This window comes from Pundamilia nyererei, unplaced genomic scaffold (assembly GCF_000239375.1).
Source record: "Pundamilia nyererei isolate P.nyererei 1_Seehausen unplaced genomic scaffold, PunNye1.0 scaffold00028, whole genome shotgun sequence".
NCBI lineage: Eukaryota > Metazoa > Chordata > Actinopteri > Cichliformes > Cichlidae > Pundamilia > Pundamilia nyererei.
In genome coordinates this window covers 1001521-1029102 of record NW_005187429.1, presented here as the reverse complement: position 1 = coordinate 1029102, position 27582 = coordinate 1001521, and the positions used below count along the sequence as shown (strand labels likewise).

The 27582-nt window shown below is 43.2% G+C and overlaps 3 protein-coding genes across 5 annotated transcripts in view; all 3 read left to right on the top strand.

Moving 5' to 3' along the window:
• The first annotated feature begins 550 nt into the window (after positions 1-550).
• matn1 (matrilin 1) lies at positions 551-5195 on the top strand. Its single transcript, XM_005728314.2, has 10 exons — positions 551-903; positions 2327-2511; positions 2594-2758; positions 2856-3078; positions 3889-4020; positions 4122-4294; positions 4381-4612; positions 4702-4854; positions 4934-5011; positions 5136-5195. The coding sequence occupies exons 1-10, from the start codon at positions 816-818 to the stop codon at positions 5183-5185; spliced, it is 1479 nt and encodes a 492-aa protein (XP_005728371.1). The 5' UTR covers positions 551-815; the 3' UTR covers positions 5186-5195.
• A 1735-nt stretch (positions 5196-6930) lies between these two features.
• sesn2 (sestrin 2) lies at positions 6931-16352 on the top strand. 2 transcript variants are annotated; one of them, XM_005728313.1, is made up of 11 exons: positions 6931-7755; positions 8622-8687; positions 9297-9485; positions 12741-12923; positions 13740-13961; positions 14138-14276; positions 14355-14470; positions 14605-14688; positions 15155-15261; positions 15354-15498; positions 15739-16352. In XM_005728313.1, the coding sequence occupies exons 1-11, from the start codon at positions 7420-7422 to the stop codon at positions 15823-15825; spliced, it is 1674 nt and encodes a 557-aa protein (XP_005728370.1). In that variant the 5' UTR covers positions 6931-7419; the 3' UTR covers positions 15826-16352. The 2 variants fall into 2 exon arrangements, with proteins under 2 accessions (XP_005728370.1, XP_013765120.1); XM_013909666.1 differs by lacking the exon at positions 6931-7755 and adding an exon at positions 8041-8229.
• A 320-nt stretch (positions 16353-16672) lies between these two features.
• Positions 16673-27582, top strand: part of yrk (Yes-related kinase) — a 17252-nt gene continuing 6342 nt past the window's right edge. For both annotated transcript variants that reach the window (XM_005728312.2, XM_005728311.2), the window contains exons 1-6: positions 16673-17269; positions 23821-23864; positions 25141-25380; positions 25557-25659; positions 27158-27256; positions 27397-27500. In XM_005728312.2, coding sequence (XP_005728369.1) covers positions 25164-25380; positions 25557-25659; positions 27158-27256; positions 27397-27500 — 523 coding nt within the window. In that variant the 5' untranslated portion in view covers positions 16673-17269; positions 23821-23864; positions 25141-25163. The remainder of the gene's footprint in view (positions 17270-23820; positions 23865-25140; positions 25381-25556; positions 25660-27157; positions 27257-27396; positions 27501-27582) is intronic.

Sequence of the window (27582 nt, the reverse complement as noted above, 5' to 3'; positions counted from 1 at the left end):
GTGTGTGTGTGTGTGTGTGTGTGTGTGTGTGTGTGTGTGTGTGTGTTTGATCTGTCTTATTATAAAACTGATTTTGAGGTAAAAAAGTTTCAGAAGGGTTTACAAATGTGAAGCAAGGAGATTGAGAATGACACTGAATACTGAAACTCAGAAACCAGGAAATGGATTGTATACCTACAATTTAAAATTTACAGAAAAGTGCGCACACACACGCAGCTCAACGTGTAGAGCAGCAGGAACACTGTAGGCTGTGTATGGCGGCTCTGCTTCACTTCCGCACCATAAATGTGTGTTTGCTATACGAGGGAACATGGATAGAAAAGAGGAATTCATGTCGGTGTTTATTTGAGCTTTGGCCAAATCCAACCTGGGGCAGCAGCACTGGCGCGAGCCCTGCACCAAACCCCAGCCGCTCCTGTACCCCCAGCCAGACACGCACATACTGTAACCCACTGGGGGACCGGTGCGCACACACAACAAAAATTTACCACCTTCACATACACACTTACCTGTCCATCCTAACCATATCAAGGTGTGTTTGTCTTTCCCTGCCCACCGTTTTAGGTCCTCCCAGAGCAGGTATTTCCTTCTCTTTCCCACAGACGCACACTCATCTGTGCACACACTGCAGCTTTAGAGGGGGGTTGTCTGTGGGCTGAGTGTGTGAAGCTCGTGCATTGATAACCTGCAGCTCAGAGTCGCTTGGTCTCACTTTGTGGCCGTGCCCATCGCTTGGAGCTGCGCTTCGCTTTCTTTTCTGCTTCCCAACTCTAGGACCGTCTGCGGCCGCGCTCGGACCCCCCGCCTTTGTCACCATGACGCCCATCCAGCCGTTGTTCCTGCTGTTGCTTGGCCTAATAGGAGCCCAAGCTAACTTAGACCTTCGCACAGCCGCCGCCATGGGTAAGAATAATGATCTTTGACCCCTAAAGCCTGAGTCTTAACTCCTGTTGATTGTGTGATGCTTTGCTTCTAACACCCGTTTGCCTTTTATCATCATAAAAGTGAACTCATAGAGCAGAAAAACCTCACACAGCTTTTAAAAAGCGAGCATTAGTTTGGTCTCAACAGGTGAGAAATATTGCTCTGATCATCAGTTTGCCTTTTAGGTGAAGGACATAAAACTTTTTTTTGAGTGGTTAGAATCTTTTTGTGTGTTGTGTGTGAATAGGCTGGATGAGATGCTGTATCATCATACATTTTTTGGGGAAAAATGTATGATGGTTAGATGTGGACACTAACTTTCTGTATATATCATAGCTATTTAAGAATGATAAGTAAGGGACTGGGAGAAAAGGTAAATGGACTGGTTCTTATAGCACTTTATGCAGCTCAACTCTCCTCATTCACCCATTCATACAAGCACTTTTTTACATGCTTCCTATTCAACATTCACACACATTCACACTCTGATGGATACATGGGAGAGCAACTTGGGGTTGGTATTGTGCCCAAGGACATTTGGCATGCAGACTGGAGCAGCCTAGGATCAAAAGACCAACCTCATAATTAGAAGATGACCTGCTCTACCTCCTGATTAGTAGATGACGTGCTCTGCCACGTGAAAAAAGGGGTTATGATGTTCTTTCAAGTCGTTAATTTGTATAAGCACATTTTGGATAATTGTTTTGTTCAGGATGGAGTGTGGCCGTTGCTGTTTCTTGCATGTCAAAGATTGAGAGGAGGTGTACAGAAGGAGAAGGGGGAGGAGGGAGGGAGAGAGGTGAAGGGCGAGGAGGGAGATCAGTGATATGCAGTAGACGCTGGCTGCAGTTTGCTTAATGATGCCAAAATGCCCGCGTTTACACTGAAAATGCTACGGGCCACCAGCCGTATCGCTGTAGCAAAGCTTAATTTCATCACACCTTTTCTAAAAAAAATCTGTCAGAGTCCATGTTTTTTTTGGGAAAATGTAACCACTTCTCACGCCTTTTCTTGGTGGAATCTAATTATGGATTAATTATTGATATATTCATGCAAGAGATACTCAACAAGCTTTCTGAAAACACTTAAAGTGGGTCAGTGGCTCTTTTTGTGTCCTCTCTCCATCGCAGTACTTTCACCTTTCCCTCTCTCCACCCTTGCTGCCTCTGTGCGTCCTGTTTCCAGCCCTTCCTCTCATATACATCTCACCACTCTCCATCACCTCTGCCCTCCCCTTTTCCTCTCAATAGCCCTTCTCTCCATGCTCCACCCACATCTCCCCTGACTTTCATGATCTCCATCCATCATCATGAGGAATGATGGAATGAGGAATAATTTATAACTTTATAAAATGAATATGAGATTACGGTGACATCTGAGTTGCTTTTCTCTTCACGTGTAGCGGCAGGTTTGTGCAAAGCCCGTCCCACCGACCTCGTGTTCATCATCGACAGCAGTCGCAGTGTTCGCCCCTCAGAGTTTGAGCAAGTTAAAGTCTTCCTGGCAAAAGTCATCGAGGGGCTGAATGTTGGACCCAGCGCCACTCGTGTGGGAGTTGTCAACTATGCCAGCCGCGTTAAGAATGAGGTTTGGATAAAGTTTAAAAAATGATTTCTGATTTGTTTTCTCACATTTCGATCTCACTCACTGCGCTGTTGTGGAACTGTAGGTGTCTCTGAAGACCCACCGCACCAAAGCCGGGCTGATCAAGGCTGTGACCAAAATTGAGCCGCTGTCCACCGGAACCATGACTGGCCTGGCCATCCAGTTTGCAATGAATGTTGCCTTCAGTGAGGCCGAGGGCGCTCGTGCAAAATCTTCTGACGTCGGCAAGGTCTGCCACACGTTTAGATGCGTTTGCACGTGAAATTCACCTCTCCCATAACCGCAATGGTAACTTTATAATCTATTTTGAACCCTCACTGTCACAGGTTGCCATTATTGTGACAGATGGGCGTCCCCAGGACAATGTAAAGGATATAGCTCAACGTGCACGAGACGCCGGCATTGAGATTTTTGCCATCGGTGTGGGACGTGTGGACATGAACACTCTGAGGCAGATGGCCAGCGATCCTCTGGATGACCATGTGGACTATGTGGAGAGCTACAGCGTTATCGAGAAGCTCACCAAGAAGTTCCAGGAGGCCTTTTGTGGTAAGAGGGGGAGAAGGAAGAGATGAGAGAAGGATTAGAGATGTACTGTAGGAGGTATAGATACAGCAGCAAGAAAGAGGGATTCATTATATGCACACCTTCATTCCTGTGGAGAGAGCTGTCTGCTGCTCCCCTGTACTGAGGGTAAGGTGTCTGGACTGTCATCCTTTTCATTCCAATTTATTCTTCTCTCCCTTTTGTCCTCTGCTCGTCCTCGACAAGATTACAATGTATTCATTCAGTCCTTTAAACTCATTTAAAATTCCCCACAGCACGAGGGCATTAGGGTAGAAACAACCTTTTGGAATGAGATTTAGTCCTGTTCTTCAGTCAACTCTCACATAACCGAGAGGCGAGACTGATCTATCTGTAATTACCGATCCATTAGTGCCAATCATTAAGCCTCTAATTAGTGATGCCCTTCGGCGCTCCCAGTCTGCGGCAGCTTCGACTGCTGTTTGCTTCTCGCTTTGCGGCAGCCAGCATCGCTGCACGTGCAGATGATGAGAGCAGCATTATCATAGTGTTGAGGAGGAGCCTGTGCATCACGTTGAAAAATCCTCCAGAAAACTGGATTTTATTAGCTTAAGGCTGCTCCGATCTTTTCCTCCGTTTGCTTTAAGGCTCCACTGGATTTTTGCATCATCTACATATATTCAAACCTGTTCAGGTCAACTGCAGGTCACAGTGGATCATTAAAAAAATCAATGCTAGAATTTCCCATTTTCAAACTGACATAGTTTTATTTCTCCCTCTAACCCTACCTGCCTGCCCCCTCTTATGTGTGTGTGTGTGTGTTGTGCATGTAAGAAGACCTAGTGTCTGACCTGTGTGCCACTGGGGATCATGACTGTGAGCAGGTATGCATCAGCACCCCAGGATCATACAAGTGTGCCTGCAGAGAAGGTTTTACCCTCATGGACAATGGCCGTAGCTGCAGTGGTGAGTGGGTGTTTGTCTCTGAAGGTATGTGTCCAAGTATGATAAATATGCTCTGACATGCCCCGTGTGTGTCCGTGTGTGTATGTTTTGTTTTTCACCAGCTTGCAGCAACTCCGCAACAGACGTTGTGTTTCTGATCGATGGCTCTAAGAGCGTGCGTCCTGAGAACTTTGAGCTGGTCAAGAAATGGATAAACCAGATCATCGACAAACTGGACGTCAGTGAAAGCAAGGCTCATGTCGGACTGGTGCAGTACTCGAGCACAGTCAAACCGGTATGAGTCAGTTTTTTCTTTTTTTATATTAGAGTAAGCATTTTCACTTCCACCCTCATCATCATCCTAATTCTGCTCCACCGCAGGAGTTTCCCTTGGGCCGCTACAACAACAAGAAGGACCTCAAAGAAGCTGTGAAAAAGATGGCCTACCTGGAGAGGGGAACCATGACAGGCCAGGCTCTCCGTTATCTGGTAGAAAACAGCTTCAGCCTTGGTCAGGGTGCCCGGCCTGGAGTCACAAAGGTGGGCATCGTCTTCACCGATGGGCGCAGTCAGGACTACATCGGAGAGGCTGCCAAGAAGGCCAAGGAAAACGGTTAGAGGGAGTGGGAAGGTTACGTCTAAAGCAGACTAAAAATATATATTTATGTGAATCAGATGAAGGAACGAGCGCGTTCATTGCAGGCTTTAAGATGTATGCTGTCGGAGTGGGCAATGCAGTTGAGGACGAGCTGAAAGAGATAGCCTCTGAGCCAACCGGAGAGCACTACTTCTACACCGCCGATTTCAAGGCCATGAGCCAGATTGCCAAGAAGCTACAGATTAACGTCTGTAATGGTGAGAAGTTTTAAACAAATGTGTTGTTATACTTCACAAATCACACAAATCTTTAACCTGTGTGTTCTTGGCTCCACAGGTGACCCTTGTGAATGCGACTCCCTTGTAAAGTTCCAAAAGAAAGTTGAAGCTGCCCTACAGGGACTAACAAAAAAACATATCCTTTATGACAGGTGACACTGTCTGGGGATATTATTTTGGGAGGGAGGGTGTTAAAGTTGTTTTCGCACTGTCTGATTTATTGACTGCCTTCACAGTTTCTCTCCTTGACAGAATCTTACTAGAGAGCATGTCGAAGAGGATCGCCTTGCTGGAGAACAAAATCGTCTAAGGACTCGTATCTCACATGCACCCATGTACAAATACAAACACACACACACACACACAAAATTTACTTCCTGTAAAATATTGAAGACACACCCCTCTCCATATCAATGTGTGTGTGTGTGATAATCCAGGCCTTGGCTCTTTCCTACCCCTCCAAACCACCTCTTGTTTTTCTACACTTCTGCTCTTGTCTCTTCTACCCTTGGGACACAAACGTTGGTTACCACATGAACATGCCTCTCTGTGTGTGTTTGTGTGTCTGTTTGTGTGTGTATGTGCCCTGAAGGTCATCCTCCAAAGCCAGCCTGTGTGTTTGCTAATAAAAGTCTTCCCTCATAGGGAAACGGTGATGGAACGCTGAAGGGTTTTTCTTTGTTGCTGCCACAGTGTTGAAGTTCCTGAAACCCCAGAGAGTGTGTGTCTTGTCATGTCAAACGAAGCAGCACATCACCTTCACTTGTTTGTCTGTTTATATGTCACTGTCATATTTCCCTATTCCTTCATCTTCTTCATTTGTTTTCTCCTATCATCCTCACAAAAGTTATCTTGCATTGTATATGATATATACAGGTAAATTAATATAAGATATGTCTGATACTAAGGACACATCATTGATTTCTTTTTATTTTCCTAAATAAAGGTGATTCAGGAAGTAAACAGAAAATTGTGAAACCATTATATCCCACTCTAGAATTACACGTGCACATACAGACACAACAAATAATTTATACAGTTTTAGTTACTTTAATATAAAAGATTGTGGAAAAACCCAGAGGTTCCACAATATGGTTTCCAGAGGACCAGAAGGACTGGGTTGATATTGCCAGCATGTCTGCCACACATTAGCTCAGTGACCTGATTCAGCACACAGACATTTTAGGTACTTCCCAGGTGGCAATGTCCAAGACAAAGTCCGAGATGTTTGCGGTAAAGTGCTGGGTTCTTGTATAATTAAAGGATTGCTGCAGTTGTGAAGGTAACAGAATGACATCAGCTAATCTACCATTTAATTTCAGTGATTTTGACTAAATGATAAAAGTAATTATATCATCATCATACATATTAACCCTGACTGGTGTCTGTTTCACATTAAATATTAAACTTAAGCTTTGTCATTTTTGTAATATCAGTAATTTTATGATCTTGCTCAAGGCTTTGGTAATTGATGGGGAATGTGTAAGTTTACAGCTTGCATAATTAGTAAACACAAAATACTATCCAGGTAAAAAGACTAATTGGGATCAATGTCTTTTTCAAGAGAGATCTAGCCAAGATCGCAGCAGAAATTGCAGAAAAGTATAATATAATAGTTCTACAGATATACTATATGTCCAAAAAAAAGACTGGAGTGATTACAGTGTAGAACACAGAGTGGGTACAATAAAGCAGAGTCATAAGAATACTTTCAAAACAGGTGATTTCTTTATTTTATATAAATCCCTTCATGTATCATCTTGACTAAAACCTGTTTATCAGTATGAAATCAGAAATCAGAAAGGGTTTATTGCCAGATGTTGAGCAGGTTTACAACATTAGGAAATTGCTGCGGTGCTTCAGTGCAACATCAGTATGAGCAAAGGCATTAGGAATAAAATTCTAAAAAAAAAACGCCTGAAATGAACACATGCTCACTTTGTAAAGAAAAGAGAAAACAGCAACTTATGGATACACTGTTACTGTTAGTAACATTTAAAGAGACAACAGCCGCCTGCTGTTTATCACAGGAAAGTTGCGCATACGTCACGATGACGTTGCACGGGGGAAGCTCGCCAAGATCTGAGCGGAAGGAGCGTGTGAAAACTCTACATTATTCCCGGTGCCTTACGCAAGATAGTTTTAAGTTTAACTCGGCATTATGTCCACGATGCCCAGTCCAAATATAAATCAGCGGCTCGCGTTGTTTTCATTACCGGAAATCGTCATAGCTGCGGCTGAAAGAGTCTGCAGCATCTGCTAGCGTAGCGAGCTAACCGCCGGCAGCCGGCGTTCACGGTCCGGAAGCCGGGTGGGAAAAAAAGGTGGCGCTTTCTGAAGGTGGTTCGTCGGTGTTAATAATTTGCGAAGCAGACGATTGCGCAGTAAAAATAAGAAGACCGGCGGCAGATACCTCGAGGTTGTGTCAGTGAAGAAGAATACATGTTTTCAGCTAACGTTAAGGGTTAGCGTTAAATTAATACTTTAGGCTAACTGCTGCTCGGTAACGACAGGCAGCTCAACTCTACAAAGGTGCTCCGGGACATGGCCAGTAATCCCGCGGCTACCTGCCAGGCTAATGGAGACAGCAAGCCGGGAGGAGTGCCCGCCGCTCGGCGTTCGTGTGGCCACCGGTCCGAGTCTGAATCTGATGCTGGACCGACTTCGAAGAGCTTAGCGCGATTGTGCAGCAGGGATGACGGGGAGCGGAGAGCGGCTCTGGAGGAGTTAAGCCAAGGGGTTCTCCAGTGTTTAGACCTGGAGCGGCACGGCTCGGAGCGACTGCGTAAACAAACTCTTCTGCATCTGCTCCGGCTGTCCAGGTCGTGTCCGCTGCAGGAAGTACGGGAGAGAGCCGTCGAGCTCCTGCGGACCGCACAGGTAATGCATGCACAATTCACCGACAGGCTTCCCCTTCTTCTGTGAGGTTTGCAGGCCGCATTAACTGACAGATAAGGGGGGAAAAAATCTTACTCCAATAGCGCTCGGGCACCTTTTGTACCATTAAATGACTTTTAGGTACTCTCAGGAGGACTGCTTTTGCTTTGCATGATGACGTTATAAGGTTAGGTAAGGGTAGGTTCACCTCTCTCATCAGCTGATGGTGATTTTTATTGCTACCGGACTGCTGCTGGTTTCATCAGACTGTAGGTGATGCAAGACTCTGAAGCGGTGTGCACAAACAACCGGGCCGGACACGCCCCCTCCCGCTGCCTGAAAAACACGCCACCAGCAGACACGGCCCAGTGTAGCTTCTAGAAATTAAAAAGGCAGGCTGCTTTAGACGCCTTTCTTTTGTGTTTGTGCTGAAAATAACAAACAGGGTAACGTTTAGCGTCCGAGCTTCCGATGTCAGTGAGTTTTAACGCGTGTTTTGGTTAAACGTGGAACTTTGAAGCGTGCTAGTTACGAAACGGGTGTCCTGTTACGGTTCAAAGAAGGTCTAGGCAAGCTAAAGGAGGCTGAGGCGTTGTTAAGCTGAACATATTTCATATAAGCATATCAGCGATTTGGATAAATGTGAATATTTACAATGGTAAACTTTTTTTGTGCATGGAAAAAGTCTGAAAAGGTATTTTTCGCGTGTCAGTCACAGAAATGAGCTGCGTTTGAGGTTGATTTCCGTAGACAAGATGAATCCTTTAGGGTTGATTGGAATCTTGACTGAAATTTTGATAAACCAGAGCAATAATCAAGTACAAACTGAATGATAATTACGTGTTGTTTGTGTCTTCTTTTGTTGCCAGGAGCAAGGAGTCCAGGTACCTCGGGCTCTGGCCTCAGGTCCAAGTGCCTTTATCCCTGCAAAAGAGGTGTGTATGCAACTTAATAAAAAAGAATGAGTTTCCGGATTACTACAAGTATGTTTTTGCTATTTCCATTGTTTGTGTGTCAGACTTGCACCCTGTCTAGATGCCAGATTGTTTTTTTTCCCCCTCAGGTTGATGTCAGAGTGGCACACAGCTGGCCTTCATGTCTAATCCTGTGATTTTTACAGGGCTTGTTTCAGGTTGCTAACATAATGAACTAACAGCTGTTACTTTGAACTTAAGCTTTTCATATAAATATAATTGAAATGTTCTAAACTTAAAAATATATTTGAATCTCCATTGGCCTACATTTTTTTCCCACAGGGTTTTTTTATGTAAGTTTATTTTTAAATTATTTTCCGTTTTAGAAACGGACATATGTAATGACTTAACAGACTTGCTCATTGAAATGATGCTATTTATTCTGCTGCAATACTACACTGCCTGTTGCATTCAACAGATGCAACACCCGAGCTGAGTTGCCAAAGCTAGTGGCTGATAATGTCTTAGCTCATAATGTGACTCATTCAGATTTCTTTTTCATAAAGAAGAAGAAACCTTAATTAAGTTTACTCAGGATTCAGTTATGTTTTGTTTTTTTTTCCTCTTTAGATTTTAAAAGGAGGGCCAAACCAGGATGTCCTGATTGAGTCTTTTCTTTCGCTGGGGCGTGTGGATCACATCTCTATGGTCATGGCGATGCACCCAGCCTACCTCTGCTGCTTCCTAAAGACCCAGCATGCTTTGTTGGAGATGGACGGCCCCTTGCCCCGTCACTGGAGACACTACATTGCTGTCATGGTAAGAAAAATGTTTTTTAGCCTCCAACTTTAATTACTTTTCAGCAGAAAGCTGACAAATTGCTTCGAACGGGGTTTCATCATAATTTGGACTGTTTTTAAAACACTATTCAGCCTCCTTTAAGGTCTTTTGTAGGAGAAATGTGAAATAGTATATGTAGTTCCTTAAAAAGAAATCATATGTAGTGTGTACTGCAGCCATGTGCATGCACGATGAACCAAATAAAGAATTAACAATTGTGAACATCAAAGTAAATTCTCACTCTCAAACAGACGAGATTGTTATTTTAGATTTTTTCCCATCGTAGTAGTTCTGACACTTGAGGTTAAATCGTTTTGTCATTGATACAAAATGATTATAGTTCTTTGGTCTCCATTTAATCTTTTCTACTGTTCAAACAAAATCTTAGAGTAGAGTAGTGTGTGTGTGTGTGTGTGTGTGCGTGTGTGTGTGCGTGTGTGTGTGCGTGTGTGTGTGTGTGTGTGTGTGTGTGAGAACACCAGAACCTTTAATTGGCCTGATGTACTAGTTGGAGCAGTGGGTAATATTGGTGGACTTCATGTGTGATGTTTGGTACGAGTTCTGAGCATTTGAGTGCGAATGCTATGGAAACACACTTATGTGTTGTCTGACGGCAATGACTGTGTGTGCAGGTAGAAGGCTCAGGTCCTTTGTTGTCCTCTGTCTTCTCTCCGGGACCTTAGAAGTCTCACTTAGAGGATTACAATAGCAAGCACTGATGTTAATGGTCCGTTTTCAGTAGGGATAGAATGAAATATAAACGCAGCAATAAAAACTGTATTGCTTCCTCCTGCTACAGCAATAAACTGGTGCTAAATACTGACATTGTTATTAAATGCTGCAGGCGTTCTAAACAGTTCTAAACCACCACATGTTTGACTTTCCAGAATTCCTGCTTCATGGCTTCTTGTCGTGACACGTAGTAATGTGTAGGGAAAAGAAAAACAAATGAGAACGTTAACTAAGGCAAAATACCAGATTACAGTGGATTATCACATAATTCCTGCTTTTTTGCTTTTCACCCCTCAGTCATAAAAGGCTGATGGGGTATTGTCGTCACCCCACTGAACGGGCAGCTATGTGGACACCCAAGATTGTAAACGTTAAGAACGAAGCTACGAAGGAGTTTCAAATTGATACCATAGGTGTGTCTAAACATCGCTGAAGAGTTTGAATCTGTGACCTCGAGGTCAAGGTCGGAGCTCAGGTTTCCTGAAAGTCTTGTGAATGTGAAAACTTGAGAAGGAAGACCCCAAGGATTTTGAAGTTGATACCATACGTGCTTCTATTAACAATCTCTGAGGAGTTCGGCTCTCAGTGACTTTGACCTCAAGGTGAGAGGTCAGGTTTTCTGAAAATCTTGTGAATGACTTAACAACTTGAGAATAAGGCGACATAGGATTTTGAAATTGATACCATAGGTGTGTCTGCTAGGACACTGAGGGGTAGCACCGGCTGTTGCCAGTATTTTCCAGTGTTTTTCATTGTTATGTATTTACGTATTTTTGATGCTTGTCTTGCCTATGATCAGAGTGTTGTGAATATGGTTTTCTCATATTAGCTTCTAACTGGCTCCATGTTAACTCCAGAACTGAATTTAAACTTCTTCTCCTCACCATAAAATCTGGATTAATCGAACTCCATCATATTTGAAGCCCTTCTGGTGTCATGTTATCTCAACAGAGCACTGTTCTGCCAGACTACGGGCTTACTTGTGACTCCTAGTTCTACTTTTAGAAATTCTAAAAGTAGAATAAAGATATGGGGCTCCTCCCTAACACCAGCTCCCAGTTTGGATCCTGGAGACAGACCCCCTCTCTTCTTTTAAGATTAGTCTGAAACTTTCTTTTTTGATAAAACTTATTTGTAGTTTTCACCTGATGTCAGAGCTACTGGGACACAGCTGCCTGGAGGGCAAAACAGAACTCTGGTCCATTGTCCTCCAGTCCGTACTTTGAAAGCTTTCATCCTGGTAGCAGTGCAAGCTGAGGGATTCTTTACAAGATATAGGTAGATGTCACAAAACTGGAGCACTGGGAGAGACGTCACCACTATCAGGGACTTTTTGAAAAAGCTGCAGAGGCAGAATATGCATCTCAAGTCCCCAAAATTCACAGTTCTCTTTATATCTTAGTTTTTCCGCCATGGATGGATAATCAAAGTGGTCTTATCTTGTCCTGCAGTACTACTAACTGTCTCTTATTGGTTGTGATGGCAAGGGTAGCGTGTTGGCTAGTTGTTGACTAAAAACTATGAATAGTTATGGCTGGATTACATGACCCTGAAGCTTCCTTATTAATGCAGCTGTAGGCTCAGGCTGCTCTGGACTTCATTTCCCACTCTCCTCTTTTCACTCCTAATGCAATCTCACCAACTTTTGTCCCAGCTGGTCATGGTAGATTGCTCCCCTGCTCTTAGCTGGGTGCTAGATGAGATTTCTTCCTGTTAAAAGGAAGTTCTTTTTTTCCTCCACTGTTGCTGAGTGCAGATCTTTATATTGTAAAATAAAGCACTTTGGAGCAGCTGTTGTTGTGAATTGCAGTTGTATTAAATTGCAGTTGCCTTTATTACTGACGGAAATGCATTATTATAATATTGCGAGAGAGAGAAAGTATGCTTGTTTATAGAATTTTGAATTAATGTTAAGACATTTTGTAGTATAACCTGGGAATGTAGCTTCAGTTAGATGTTAATACTGTAATATTATGATGCTGTGCCTTGGACTTATGTTTTTTCAATTTGAAAAATGTTTATACAGATTTTTGCTATACTGACTGAACTCAAATTTGAGATGTGATCATATATTTGTATAATAGAGTATTTAGAAGGTCGCATTCTTAATGCTTAAACATCTGCATTCAGTTGGCAAATAACACACGTTTTGGTAATGGTCACTGAACAGTAATGGCAATGAAACCTTCAGGGACATTCAGAAATTGTTTCATAGCAAAACGGTAAGACATCCAAAGACTGTTAGTGCCTTTCTGCTAATGCGATCTATGTGTCTTCAGTATTGCTTCACATTAACAGTCCGTAACACTTTAGAAATACCACTCACTGCACCCACCTGTGCAAGTTCAGCTGTGTTGTTTTAACCTCTGACACTTTCTCTGCATTATGGATTTGTTGCACACAGATATGTGAACAGAGAATGTGTGAAGCGTTGTTTTCAGTGGTCAGGGTTAGAGTTTCTCTTCCCGGCTGTTAACTTGGACCGTTCTTTGCGTCTGGCAGGCTGCAGCTCGGCACCACTGCTCATACCTGGTGCAGCAGCACAGCGCAGGCTACTTGGAGGCCGGAGGGGAGGAGAGCTGGCTAAGCGGCCTGGAGCATGCTCCCGCCAAACTCCGCAGCCTGCAAACACTCAACAAGCTGCTGGCACACAGACCCTGGCTCATTACGCAGCAGCACATCCAGGTCAGACACATCTCCCGCTCGCCCACTCACTCCCTGTGTCTTACTCCAACTCTAATTTCTGACTTGAATCCAAACTCACGCCCTCAGTGACTCAGCCGCTATTTCCTGTGTGGTAAACACCTAATTGTCTTCCATATAAAGAGTAGCAGAGCCTATCATTTTGCATCAGCACAGACAGGTGTAGTTCCGCCTCTTTAAATCTGATACCTAGGACTGTGAGAGTGAAATGTCTGATTTTCATTATCATAGTCAAAGATTTGACAATGACAATATTAGTGTGATATCTTTTTTTTTTTGGGGGGGGGGGGTTCCCTTCTTTGTCACAGTCACCCCAGATGTGTATCTCAACGGAGATAGCACTTGAGTGTGCTTAACTGTGCACGCTGATCACGCTGATCACCTGAGTCAGACAAGCACTGGGTGACTAGTTTGAGCAAACCCTAAATGAAGCCTTCGTGTGTTGTTTCTCTGTACAAGGTACCACATTGTTGGCATGCACAAAAGTATCTGCAACTGCTTTTAAAAGATTAACTTGAGAACCATCTAACAGGATCAAACATAACACTGATATCTTCTTAAAGTTTAAGTGTATCAAAGTGCTTCCAGTAGAATTTTCTACCGTCTAAAATTGCAGTTAAGGGAAATTGCTAAATTAGATAATGCGGCTTATCTTTAGTGCAGACAGGCAAATCAAACCACCAACAAATGCCAAACCGGTAACACCCCCAGCAAACTGGTCCACAGCCTGGCATTAATTTCCAGCAAACACACAATCTGAAACTGCATGAGCCCAACATCTGCCTATCTGTCCCGCAGGAACTGGTGTGCCCTGGAGCAGAGCCTCGCTGGTCACTGGCTGAACTGATACACGCCGTGGTGCTCATGGCGCACGCTCACTCGTTGTGCTCGTTCGTTTGGGGCTGTGGTTTAAACCCAGAACCTGACCACATTGGGGGCTACACCTTTCAGCCTCCATCACTTTCTCACAGTCCTCACAGCCCCGCACACAGCCCCGCTCACGAGGACGGCAGGCACGAGGTGAGTCAAACAGATGTTCTGGTCTCAGGCCTAACAGGCTTAAAATGACAGGAGGGTGGAGGTAGTTGATTTAAAGTTTAGTAACAGCCAAAAGATACCCACTCACTTAGGAAAGAAAACTGCGAACACACACTGAAACAACAAAGCGCCGACTTCATTTATCTGATCTTCTCCAGCTGGCTGATGGAGCCGTGGAGGTGGAGGTGCTGATGAAGAGGATGGTGGAGCTGCAGCAGCAGCAGGAGGAGGAGGAGTGCACACAGGAGGAGATGGTTACTCGCTTTGAAAGGGAGAGGAGCGAAAGCATACCTACGGGTACAGATCTGACTGCTTACCCCTGCATCACTCTCAGTCACCTGTTGACTCACCACTTCCTCTCTGTTGTTGGTTTAGCGGTGGTGAGGGGCGCTCCACCTGACCTGGTGTTGCGTCTTGTGGAGGAACCAGAATTCAGATATGAGGACTTTGCTCCCAGAGGAGAGCAGGCACCACCCACCATGCGAGCACAGGTAGTTTAAGGCATATTTTTCCTTTTTTTTTTTTTAATCTTTGTCAAACTTATTATAGTGAGCAACACTCCTTGATTTTTTTGTGCCTTGTGTTGTAGATGGTAACGTTGTTAATGGTTGTGTCTCATGTGTAGGACTATTCATGGGAGGACCATGGATTCTCTCTGCTTAACAGGCTCCTGCCAGACATGGGCCAGCTATTGGATGAAAACTTTCAGGTACCATCACCAAAGGCTGCTGTGTGGGTGATGTGAAAGGTCTATCTGTTGAAGTGCATGTTACACTACTTCACCTAGCTGAGACTAAGAATGGGAGGAGATATTGTTGACCTCCTTGTTTGTTTATACACTTGAAATAAAACTGCTTAGTGTCAGGAAAAAGAAGTGGGTGGTGAATACATGTGTATTGTAGAAAAGGGTTTTCCTGGCTTCTTTTTATTTGCACTTATTCCAGATCATTCGGTAAATAAACAAATGACTGACACCAATCCCAGCTCATTTTTCTTTTGTGAATTTTACAAGCATCACCTGGTTTGGTTAGACTGTATATAAAGGATGGAGGTCTGAAAAGTGAAGCCACTTTTGAAAGTGTTTAAATCTGTATTCTGTATAATGGTCTACAGGAGGTGATCTTCTATAAAGTTATAAAAAAGTGAACTGAGCAAACACTAATGTGAATTTGCAGATTGTGTGCAACTTGACCTACCACAGGATGGCCATGCATGAAGGCGTGGATACTCACACTCTAAGAAAAGCTCTGTGGAACTACATCCACTGTCTTTATGGAATACGGTGGGTGTAAAGGTGCCACCCATGCAAAAGTTCAGCCACCTTTAACATTTCTCTACTGTAGCATTAACATTTATGTCACTTCGCATGTCCAGATACGATGATTACGACTACGGCAGTGTGAACGTGTTGCTGGAACGCTCTCTGAAGGTGTTTGTAAAAACCATGGCCTGTCACCCCGAGCAGACCACAGCACGCATTTACCACTCCTTCTGGAGACACTTCAGACACTCTGAAAAGGTATGACAAGTTCAAACAGGCACTTAACCTGGCCTCCTCTGTCACGTATCATTTGACATTTTAACACGTCATCTCTCTTTGGTACCCTCAGAATCAACTAATGTATCATTTGGCATTTTAGTGCTTCCTTCCTTTTTTAAATGTCATCAGAGAAGGAAGTGTTACAGCGTGTCACCTTGTGAACTGAAGGAAATGACATGTTTCTTTTCATATTTTTTTTTCTTCTTTTTTTGGGTGCAGGTTCATGCCAACCTAATAGTGATGGAAGCCCGGCTACAGGCGGCACTTCTCTACATCTTACGAGCTATTACACACTACATGAGATGACAGCCTCGCTTCACTTGCACACATTTTTGCAGATGCTGAGCCAGCTGTGATTTACACCACAGTCCAATCCTTGTACACACACACACACACACACACTACAGTGAATGTTTGCTCATTCATATCGTATGTTTCAGTGTTAATGTTTTGATGCTGCTTTGCGCCTGGAATGTCATGTATTTAAATTGCGTTACCATTTTGTCTTTATTTTGTTCCTTTTCTTCTTTTTTGCACTGAAGTCTATCATTAGGTTTTAATTTCACACTTGAACCTCAAGTGGTGCTGTCTTGCACACATTCTTGTCACACAGACGCCATGTGCAGTGGTGCAATTGGGTCTGGCATATCAAAATCAGTGTGGTGATTCAGATTGTTTTCATTGCTGAATGTTTGCTTGTCAGACAAACGCCATTGATCACACCAGTACTACTGATGACTCAGTCCTCTCTGTCTGTTGCACACTGAGGCTGAGATGAGACAAACAGCTTGTATTTTTATATACAATAAAAGTTACTTTGTTATCAAAATCAACAGTGTTGTGTGTGTTGTGTTTTGTTTTTTTTTTTGCTTTTTTGAGTCTTTCCTTCTTATAATGGATATGGGCAGTTTGGGCTAATTAAGTTACATTAACAAACCGCAAGATGGCGACAAAGGCTTAAAAAAACTTTTTGAAGGTAAGTTTTTCTTGTGCAACTCTAATTATAACGATGTGCCAATAACATCTGTCCGATTTCTGTTGAAATATGCAGATCACAGACAGAAAGGTGCCGGCACAGTGAGCCGCCGCACTCCCGAAAGCATCTGCTGCACTTCTGCCTTCTTGCACGCGGATGTCACACATCTTATTCAGTCTTCCTGTCGTTCACACGAGTTTGCTAAACGTGTAGCTCACCACCTCATCTGCGCATCGTTCGCACGAAGAGACTGCAAACACTCCCCCAGCTGTGTGTAGGATACACTGTTGAAGAACCGGAGCGTTTTATAATCGCTTTTTTTTTTTTTATCGCATTCTTTCGAGATTACAAAACAAAAAACTTAAAACTTTCTTATCGGTTTGCTTTATCGTGAACTCAATTGCGCGCGCATTCCTTTAACGTTTTAACCAAGCTGAGCTCGTGACCGTAAGCTCAGTCTGACGCCATAGTTACCGAGAACACGCTCCTATGTATCGTTTCTGTTAAGCGTAACGACACTGTTGAACTGTCCGCTGCACGCACTCTCTTCCTATGTGGGGTGGACCTCGCTGTGCGCGTGAAGTTCATTCCCCGAGCCTTCCGGCCGAGGCGCGCGCTTGCCTTATCCTCTCGCTCTCAGGCAGCAGCAGCGCGCGGCTCTTTCACTCCCGTGTGTCCCCTTCGAGTCTCCCACGGACAGCGCTCTCGCTTCACCCACCTCCGTCCCCGAGCGTCCCGACTCGAGGATTGTCCGGAGTGATTTCTTTTTGTCAGGTAAGTTTCTGCTCTCTGTTCCAAAATAAATATCAGAGCGGTGTAACACATCTGGTTTACTGTGTTTGAGACTAAAAAACAAAACAAAAAGCGAACAAAAAAATGAAAATAAATAAACCAAACAGGTGCTTTACTACCAAATTGTGGGGTCATTCAACAGGTGGGCTGTGCGTCCTATTTAAACTTCAGCCCTATTTGTGAGTAAATCGCTTGACTCGAGACAAAGTTCAGCTGTAACGACTTAAAAGGATGCGAGCTGAATGCCTAAATAAGTAGAATATTTTCCACTTTTCTAATCCCACAGGGCGCTGTCGTTGATTTTGAGCTTCTGGTGAAAATTGAGAAATGTCGGTATCTGTTTGAAATAAAAGGAAGTTTGTCTACTTGCTATGAGAAGTTAATCAAGTGTGGGTTTACCAGTAGCCTACTTCCACTCTTCATGATAGACAGATGTCACAGAGGGTGATATTTAGAAATCAGACTTGCTAATAGTGCAATTTTTCTTTCTTTTTTTGCAACAGCGGAATTTACCAGAGAAGTTGGTCCTCTCAAATGGATCATTTCCAGCATAAGACCTTAGTTATTGCCCTTTTAGCTTCTTCTTTTTCTTTAATAACGGCTTAATAAATCATACAGGCTCTGGATTTATGGTAAAACGTGCCTGGATAGGGTTCATCATCTAGGCCTAAACCCAGAAGAGACTGTTAAACATTCCTTCACTAAATGTGACTAATTGGCCACATGCCTACAGGAAACCACCTTGAGGAAAAGGTATAAGAGGTTTCTGTGGCTTTATCATAGCCTCATTGTAGGAGGTATACGCCTTTTTTTTTTTCACCCCAATCACTGATCGGGAAGCTACAGATAGGTAACAGATTACAAATTAAAACGTTGAAATATCCGCAAGGGAGTTGGCCAGAAATTTTTTAGGGGCTGGACAGGGAGAAACAGGATTAGGCTGTCCAAGGCTGGACTTCATCACTTCCTGTTTCTTTACCAGGTCAGTTCCTGTCTTTAGCCTTGGAGCAAGGCAGGAAGGAAAGGGGCGTGGATACGCTTTTTAGTGAGAAGTTTAGAAAAAGACATAGTCACATCGCACAGCTTTCTTCTTAAGGACCGGAGAAGGGCCGTGACAGGTGAATACTCATACAAGATGAGGCCTGCAGCCTGATAGTCACACACCCCTGCACCCCTGCAGCGGTGTGGTCGAGTTGACAAGTTTCTGTACGTTTTCATCCATGCCGTCATCCGAGGGAGAGTCTTCATGATGAACCCAAAGGACCAGACAGTGATGCTCTATTTCTTAAGAAGCAGGCTGAAAGTCTTCAGCCTCAGTGCACGCAAACGCTCATATATGCCTCCAGCCGAGCCAGCTCGGGGCCTCTGTATCTGGAGGATATGATGACATCATGTGGAAACAGGACATCCCGATAACCGAGGCACCTTACTTTTCCACTGCTGCCTTCCAGCTCTGTCTCCCTGTGTTTAAGAGTGTGTGTGTGCTATTGTGTGTGTATGTGTGAGGGTTCAGTGACAGCTTGTTTCCCATTGTCCTATCATTCCTGCCCCACTCACACTCTGCATCCTGTGGAGTTTCCTGCCCATGGGTGAGAGAGTCAGTGGGGGGGGGAGAGAGAGAGAGAGAGAGAAAGGTGAAGTGCAAGGAAGGTAAAGAAAGAGAGATGAGGGAGAAGAAGGGTGGAGGCAGTCTAAGATTGGTGCAGAATTGGTGTAAGAATACGAAACACCGTGTGCATGTATGTGTGTGTGTGTTGCTACAGTGAGTTTTCCCGCTGGGAGCAGCTTATCTACAGTCCACTGTTCAGGAAAGGGTGTGTCCTTCAGATTTTAGATGTTTGTGAGAGTGACGATGGTGGTGGAGGGTGATGTTATTGTGATTCTGTAAGAATGCAATGAATGTGGTTTTATTTGCTTCCTTTAATTGTTCCGAGTGAACACACAGCAGATCTCCATTTATCAAAAGTAAAGGTGACCGTACTCAATGAAGTGTGACTTCGTTTTTTCAGGTGCTTGCAGTTTGACTACATTATATCCACTGATTCTCAGATTAACATTCTTAACTTAATCTCGAAGAGGAGACATTTTGCACATAAAGTTTACAGAGTGCTCAGTCGTCAAAGGAGCTTGCAGTCTGTCACATTTGGTATTTATTTTGCTGCATGTATTTTTAGATGCCTACGCATCTTTGCTTTTACTCGTCTGTCACGTAGACAAAGAAAATTCAGTAGTCTGAGAAAAAAAGGCAGAGAGAAAAAAAAAAGCAAAAGTAACTTTTGGGAAAGAACTCCAACCACCATATCTGGCAAATACCATGCATTGCTCATAGCATGGCTAATCTCATCCCATCGGTGAAGCGCGGTGGTTTATTTTCAGAGGCAGGAACAGGGAAACAGAATTGAGGGAAGAGTGAACGTAGCCAAATGCATAGGGGTCAGTGGAGAAACACCATGAGACTGGGCCACACCTTTCAGCAAGGCGACGATCTGTATGTCTTACAAACTAGTGGAAATACCCCTTTTTCTTTAGTTTGTGGCATAATGACGTATGTTTGTGTAGCATGCAGGTCTGTGGAACCACAAAGACTTTGACTAGCATGAAGCTGAATGGAATATAATGGACAAGTAAGAGCATTTTATTTGATTTAAGCAAGGCCTCTTAAAATAAAATAAGAAAGTCAGAAGATTTATTACACCACATTATGTTGAGAGCTGAGTATACCTGCTCAGTAGTGGCAATAAAGAATGCGAATACAGGCATCTGTCTCTGTCCTTGGTTGGTCGAGCTAAGCTCAGATCTAAACCTGCTGAACAGCTGCAGAGAAAGGTGAAGATGCCGGTTTGTGGATGCAGCTCACTCTGCTTGCAGAGGTCTCCCAGGAAGAGCCTGGAGAGACTTACCCTGAGGACTGAAAGCTGTAATTTGAATACATTTGCAAGAATTTCTAAAAAGATGCCATTGACGTCTTTTACATCGTAAAATGTCGAATGCGGGAGTATTTTTACAGTCTGGTTTCTCCCACTCTGTTTACCTGAAGGTTAGTTTAAGCTAAAACAACAAAAGCAAGACCCAGAAATGCAGGTACGCAGGTTTTGAAGTCCTATTTCCAAGATTTATGTCTCCTGTCTGAGACAATGGAGATGAATGAAATTTAATCAGCAGTGCTCACTGCAGTTAGAGCTGGCATTAAAAAGTCATCAGGGATTCCTCTTGTTGTTGTTTCTTTTAAAAAATTTTATTGTCGACCTTTTTTTTTTTTTTTTAATGAAATCAAGTGAAAACCGTGTGTAACGAAACTGTACCGTTCCAATGATCGAGAGGGGAAATGCGGGTGTTTGGGCGAAGTAGCACATGAAGTGAGTGAAAAGAACTCGAGGATTTTAATATCTGAAACAGATATCAGTGATTAGCACATGGTGTAAAAGGCCCCGCTATTGTAGACAAACGTATCACAAACCAACACCGCGCTTCTCCCCACCAGAGGAAGTAGCTTCTCTTTCACAGAGTTTTATTATAGTGTCTTCTGTATGTTTGTCAGCTGCTATTAAAAAAATCCGCTTTGACATGCAGCACCCAGTCAGATGTTTAGTTTTGACACCTGCGTTTTTTAAAAAGAAGATGCAAAGGGAAAGTACACTTATAGGATGGTCAAATGTGATGTGCTATGTGATATCAGAGTGTGGCATTTTGTTAAGCAGAAGGTGAAAGGTTTTGCAAGCCGTTCATTTTACAGCTGTTTCTTGCGTCCGCCGTCTCATTTTTTCATTATGGTGTCAAAGAGGAACTGGATTGTTTGCTGGATTGCTACGCATGCTGGTGTTTAGCGCACTCTCTGCTTCTTTTTACACAAGTCACAACATATATGCAGGGTATCAGTTTGACTCTGCAACCCCCACCTCACCACTCATTGCCAATACCACCAAACACCCACACTCATAGTCTGCTCTAGTACCTTCATCTACCTAATGGTAGACTGAAACCAAAACCCTGAATGTTATCACAAGGCAAAAACAAAAAAAACAACAACGAGGAGGAAATACACTCGCATATGGGTTTGTGTTTAAATCTGTATCTTGACTGTGTCACTTACTGGTATGTAGGAGCACACTTGCATGCCTTGCACCTCACTCTAGGCTGTGCGTTGTGCCGTGTGACCTCCACAAGTGTGTGCATGTGTTCTTTTTTTGTTTTTGTTTTTAAAATTAAGGTGTAAAGATGTACGGTCCTGTTAATAATCAGATGTTATTCTATGTGCAGAGAAAATGGCGGATGAGAGAGTGATTATCTAGTTGAGAACAATGGGTTTTGCAGCCGCCCTGCAAACACTTCCAGTATGTGAAAACCTATCTGTTACTGTATCAGTTCAACCTGTGGTCATCTGTCAGTCTTAGACATGCAGAAGAAGATGAGGTGAGGGAGAGGGCGAAATGGAGATAAAGATGAAAGGGAGAAGGGTCCTTTTGCATCCTCTGCCACTTCTACTTTCTGTGGACTGTCACAAAGAAAGGAGAAGCTGAAGGGAGGGTGAAGGGAATAAGAATGAACGACTGCTGTCGGAGGGGTGTGGGCATGGAGTAGACAACAGCAGCAACACAGAGGAAAGTCTGGGTGTGTGCACTGGGGGTGGGTGGGTGTTTGTGTGTGTGTGTGTGTGGACTCTGTCCTCAGTTTCCAGGAAAAGGGGGGAGCGATCACAGGGGTGGACAGGAAACTCAAACAGGGCTAACTTCCTGCAGCTCTCATGATGGCCAGCCTGATAGTGAATAAGTGTTTGTGTGTGTGTGCAGGATTGTGCACACATAGAGGCTTTGTGCGCTTTCGCTTTGAGCGCGGTCGTCTCGATGTAGGTTAGAACAGCTTTTGCTGCTTTAAAGATGGAGAGGTTTGCTGGGACAAACTTGACGCTGCTCACTTGGACCTCTGGTGTGTTTTCTGTAATGAAAGTAAATCACCTTTTTTTGCTGCTGATGCTGCTATAACTTGTATTGTTCTCCCTTTGTGTGACTTCCCCCACATTCCTCAGTAGGTGGGGTGGCTGGAGCCTGGAGCTTTTTTCTTCAAAGGTTGCCAGTTTGTATCCCGTGGCCATTGCGTACACAGTTATCAGTCTGATAGCTACACCTAGCTGAAACTAATAAAGAGGTCTACAACCGCTCTCAGAGAAAGCTAGTTGATGTGAATTATTTCATAGTCTTTTGAAGGCAACTTTGGGCACCACTGTTTAATCTTTTGACCACCGCATAATAACCAAGAAGGGTAAAACAAACAAAAAATTGCCATCTGAAGGGACTTTGCATTATATGACACTACAAAGATAAAACTCTCTTATTAGTGCGCTTTTATTGAGAACGGGGAGAAAAAACTATGACCAGGATGTGTGATGGTGGCCATTTTCTTCTAGGTGACTTGTAAAGAGAAAACAAGAACATGAAAAGCCCGACTGTTTGCTTTATGACATACAGTCCAAAAGCTAAAGCTGTCCAGCTCAGTGTAAATTAAATGGTTCCTACAAAACACTTTTCTGCTCCACACAACACGTCTCACTCACACACAGTCTTACAAGCACGTTTTCCTGCGCGCTTTCTATCTAATATTCACATCAGGAGAAACTCAAAGTTGAGTACCAGCAGACTAGAACAGCCAAGGATGGAACCACCAACCCTCTCTGATTAGGAGGTGACTTGTCCTACGTCCTGAGCCGCCACCCCAAAAGGAAACTGAATCTGGGACAGTTTTTCTGTCTTCTTTTAGTTATTTTGTGGCATTTAATGTGTTCTTTGTTCATTGACCTCCGCTACCTCTTCAATTCGGCAGAGGTTTCATATTTGGAAAAAATTACGACCTCTCGATAATCTCTGCTTACTCTCTAAAAAGGGAATAAGCATATTTCCCAACTTTTGAACCAAGCTAAGCAAAACTAATAAACTGCTGAGTGGTTCATTTAGGTTTTCCTAAAGAAATGATGTTGGAAACAACCTAATTTTTCACGTTTACATTCCTTTCTATGATGGTTTTTGCTTTGGCAACGCCTGACAGTTAGCTGGAAACTGGAAGTCAAGGTTGCGTACATTCGTGCTAATCAACACAAAGGCATTTCGCACTGTTACAGACGGTCACTTTGTGTCAGTTACTCTGCTGTAATCCTGACATTTATGGGCTTATTTCATCACATGCTCGAACAGAGAAAGCAGGCGTGTTAATGCGCATGCATACACTCACACTCACAGCTGTTGACCAGAGAGAATGGCTGAATACCCTCTCTCGAAACAAGCAAAAAGGGAAGTGGCTAACCTCACATCTCTCACTGTCTATCCTTATCTCGAGCTGTCTCTGACTCTTCTTTCTCTAACCTCTCTGCCTCCTCACTTCTGCCTTCACACATCTCTTTATTCATGCTTTACCGCTCTCGAGGCTTTCGCTCACATTCTCCCCCACCTTTTCCCTTTCCGCTTTTCTGCCATTCATCCTCCCTTTGCCCCGCGCTCTCATTCCAGCCCTTGTCACTCACCTTTTCCCTCTTTTTTTTTTTCCAGCTGCGATGGTGATTGACAGATGATCTGACAGAGGAAGACATCAGGTGAGAATAAGTTAACTTCTCCTTCCCGCCCTACCTCCACCCCTTTTTCACTTTCTTCCTCCTCTTCCTTGTTCAGGGAAGTTAAGTTTTATATTTAAATTTTTTACTTCTCTCTTTACAGTTCTCCATATTTTTTTTTAACCCCCTGTATGCTGATGTGTGTTGGTTTCACTTTCTACTGATTTGTGTTTGAAGTCTTAGCTTGTATAAAAAGATTGTGGAAATTATGTAGGCGGACTTAAATGTGGTCTGTCTCTTTGAGGGCTTTTCAACGTATCGCTGGTATTAGAGATTGGTGAAAGTTTAAACAGGATTTGTGTGCAAAATCGTCACAGACGCGCGTATCTACCCGACATGCACTGACAGCCGTGTAATGCAACAAGAAAGTAGATGCTCGTGGTACGCGTCATATGTCAATATGGCGTTGCTAGCTTCAACGTTATCATCGTTATTAGCGCTGCCTGCAGTGCATGCATCAGCGTAAACAAGATGGTGCTATGAAGTCAAATAGTGTAAAGTGTTAAGTAGTGCAAAGGCAGTAAATATAACACCAGGTTTTTCCCTTTTTAATATGGCGTCATCGTAACGAGGTCAAAACAAGCATTTTGAGTGTAAGAGCATGTAGAGGTGCATGAGTAGACGACTCTGAAGGGGAGATGAGCCACATTTTAAATCGAGTAGAGTTTTTGCTTTTTATGGGCACTGTTTGGGAAATTTAGGATCGCACCTTTTGGGTGTGCTTTCTTAAACAGTATAAGCTGTCTCGATGCATGCCCAGTCATCTATGTAAAGCAAATCCAAGAAAGTTGATTCTGTTCATCTAGATGTGGCATTTTCAGTGGGATAAAAATGTTTCGGCACTCATTCAGGTGACTTTATAATCTGCTGTATCTGAATTTTTTTTTATTCCATAAAAATCAGCATCCATTAACAGGCAAGCTTTAGCAAACTTTACCAACAACAAAAAAAGCAAAATGTTGAGTATTCTGAGGGGATCAAACACTTTGGCCATGAAAACCACAGTTAAGGTCCCAGTCCTCCTAAAGGCAGCGAGAGTCTGCAATGCCCACTTCCCAGGACATCTGCCCTCAAAATGCAAAAAACTCTGGTCTAGCCTTAGCAAACCTTTTCTCTTGCACATATTCACAAGAATGCAAGAATTTTTTTTAAAAGAAATGAAAAATAATGAAAAGAAAAAAGAAGATTTTGACTTCTCACATTTAAAAAAAGTTGTGTCTTGTTACTGTAACGCTGCTTTGCTGCGTTGCTTTCACAGACGCCGTCTCCGTGCTGGTTATCATGGGGTGTGCCTGTTGCAAGCAGAAGAAGTCTGCCAAAGAAGCAGCAGACATAGCAGATCTGTCTCCTAGCAACGCAGGTGGGAGCTCCGTGGCCTTGAATCAGGGCCGATACTGTCCTGACCCGACTCAGACCATCCCGGACTTCAACAAGGGCTTCTTGTCCAACAGCGCATTCCCCAACACCAAAATCAACCAGCGGTCAGGAGCCATAACAGGTAGAGCTGAGCCTGTGTGTGTTTGTTTGTGAGAAAGATGAATTTACAGTCCCTCTAAACAATTAACATCGTATTAGCCCTCCTGCTGTTTTTCAGTCTATGTCTGCACTGACATATTCAAAAGACCTCGGCGATACCGGCCAATCATTCTCTTTCTTGTTTGAACACATGTGCAGGTGGTGGAGTAACTCTCTTTATAGCGCTGTACGACTATGACGCCCGCACTGAGGACGACCTCACTTTCCAAAAAGGAGAAAAATTCCAAATTATTAACAACACGTGAGTATACTTTTTTTTTTTTTTTACACATTGCTTTAATGAAAAACAAAGCGGAAAAAACCCCACATAAATATATCTCCATCATTAAGAAACACGACAATCTGTGTCAGGAGCTCATGAAACAATGTTAATGTGATCTGTGTTAAAGGCGTTAAATTAAATCACTAAGGACTTCTGAGAGGTAATTAATTTTGTTTGCATACATTAAATACCACAGGCTGCAATTAAATACCACCCATTAACACCGTGAACTGCCAGAGGTCTCAGCTGCTGCTGGCAATGCTGACAATCTTTTGTTCTTGAAAAAAAACAAAACACTTTGCCCTGCTTAGAAATCCCGAATCCCATTTATATGATGATTTACATTCAGACGGGAGTTTTTGGGGTTTCTTTTACCTAAGTTCACACCTAAGCTGCTAATCTTCTTTCCGATCTATGCTTTTACTTTTGCTTTTAGTTACATGAAGATCATTTGGTTTGCTAAAAAAGGCTAATTTATCTTCCCTCAAGAGGTTATTTGCATTTTTCACTTCATCAAACATAACCACAGCTGCTCCCAGCAGGCATTCACTACAACTCAAAAGTTTGGGGTAATTTAGAATCGTACATTTTTTTTAGTAACATTGATGAAAAATGTTTTAAATGACAATAAATGATTAATAGAGTCACTATTCATAAATTAATATCTGTTTTTGAACCTACTTCGCCACCACTTCTGTGTTCAAGTGTTTGTGCTTGTGTTAAAAAGCCTGTTTCGGTACTTTTAGCACAGCCCAAAATAACTAGAAATGCTAATCCGCTTCAGCGGTCGTGTGTTTGATTAGTATCACAAAGGGAAGTTTCTTTCTGACACATTTCTGTATTGTTGATCTAAGAGGAAAAAAATCAATGATGTGTAACACACTGCTTCCTTCAAAGAACAGGGCAAACTACATTTGACCAGAGTGTTAACAAATGAAAGAAATGTGAGACTGCAGCGCATAACTGAACAAGAAGTAAAGTACGTCAGGGTCTCTAGTTTGAGAAAACGATGCCTCGTATGATCTTGGCTGGCAATATTATTACACAGTACCTGTAAGAGCCATATTGTGGTGTTTTGTAGAGGCAGTCGTACACACTGGGGTATAAAAAACTTGAATTTTTGGTGTTTCCTGCTTGGAATCACCTTTGTTTCTCAGCAATGCACTCTGAGAGAGGTTTTTTTTAAGGGTTATATATACATATGGCATCTGAATTGAACCCACAAAGGTCGCTGTTTTAGACACTTAGCTACCGAGGTTATATAGGTTTTTTCACCAGCACAACATAATTAGAATGAAGGTTTCTGTAGTGGCTTTCTTATTAACTGCCATTTATTTCTGTTTATTTTCATGTTATTTTGCATAAAAGCTACAGATCTTTCTTTCAAAAACAGTGACATTGCTCAGTAACCGAAAACCTTTGAGCACTGGTGTTTTGCAAACGATGAATTTTACATGTGCATGTGTGTCTTTTGTAGAGAGGGCGACTGGTGGGAAGCTCGCTCTCTGGACACCGGCAACTCGGGTTACATCCCCTCCAACTACGTAGCTCCAGTGGACTCCATACAAGCCGAGGAGTAAGTTCACAAGCAGTAGCACATGCCCTGTTTGAAGCGAGCGATTATGCTGTGTGATTGACATGTAGTCTGAAGGCAGAGATCAAGCGAGGGTTTGCCATTTTCTGTGGGTGACCTGTGTGATGTTGTCGTGGTGACAGGTGGTATTTTGGGAAGATGGGAAGGAAGGATGCGGAGAGACAGCTGCTGGGTCACGGCAACCCAAGGGGAACTTTCCTCATACGAGAGAGCGAGACCACCAAGGGTGAGCTGGCTACACACACACACACACACACACACACACACACACACACACACACACACACACACACACACACACACACACA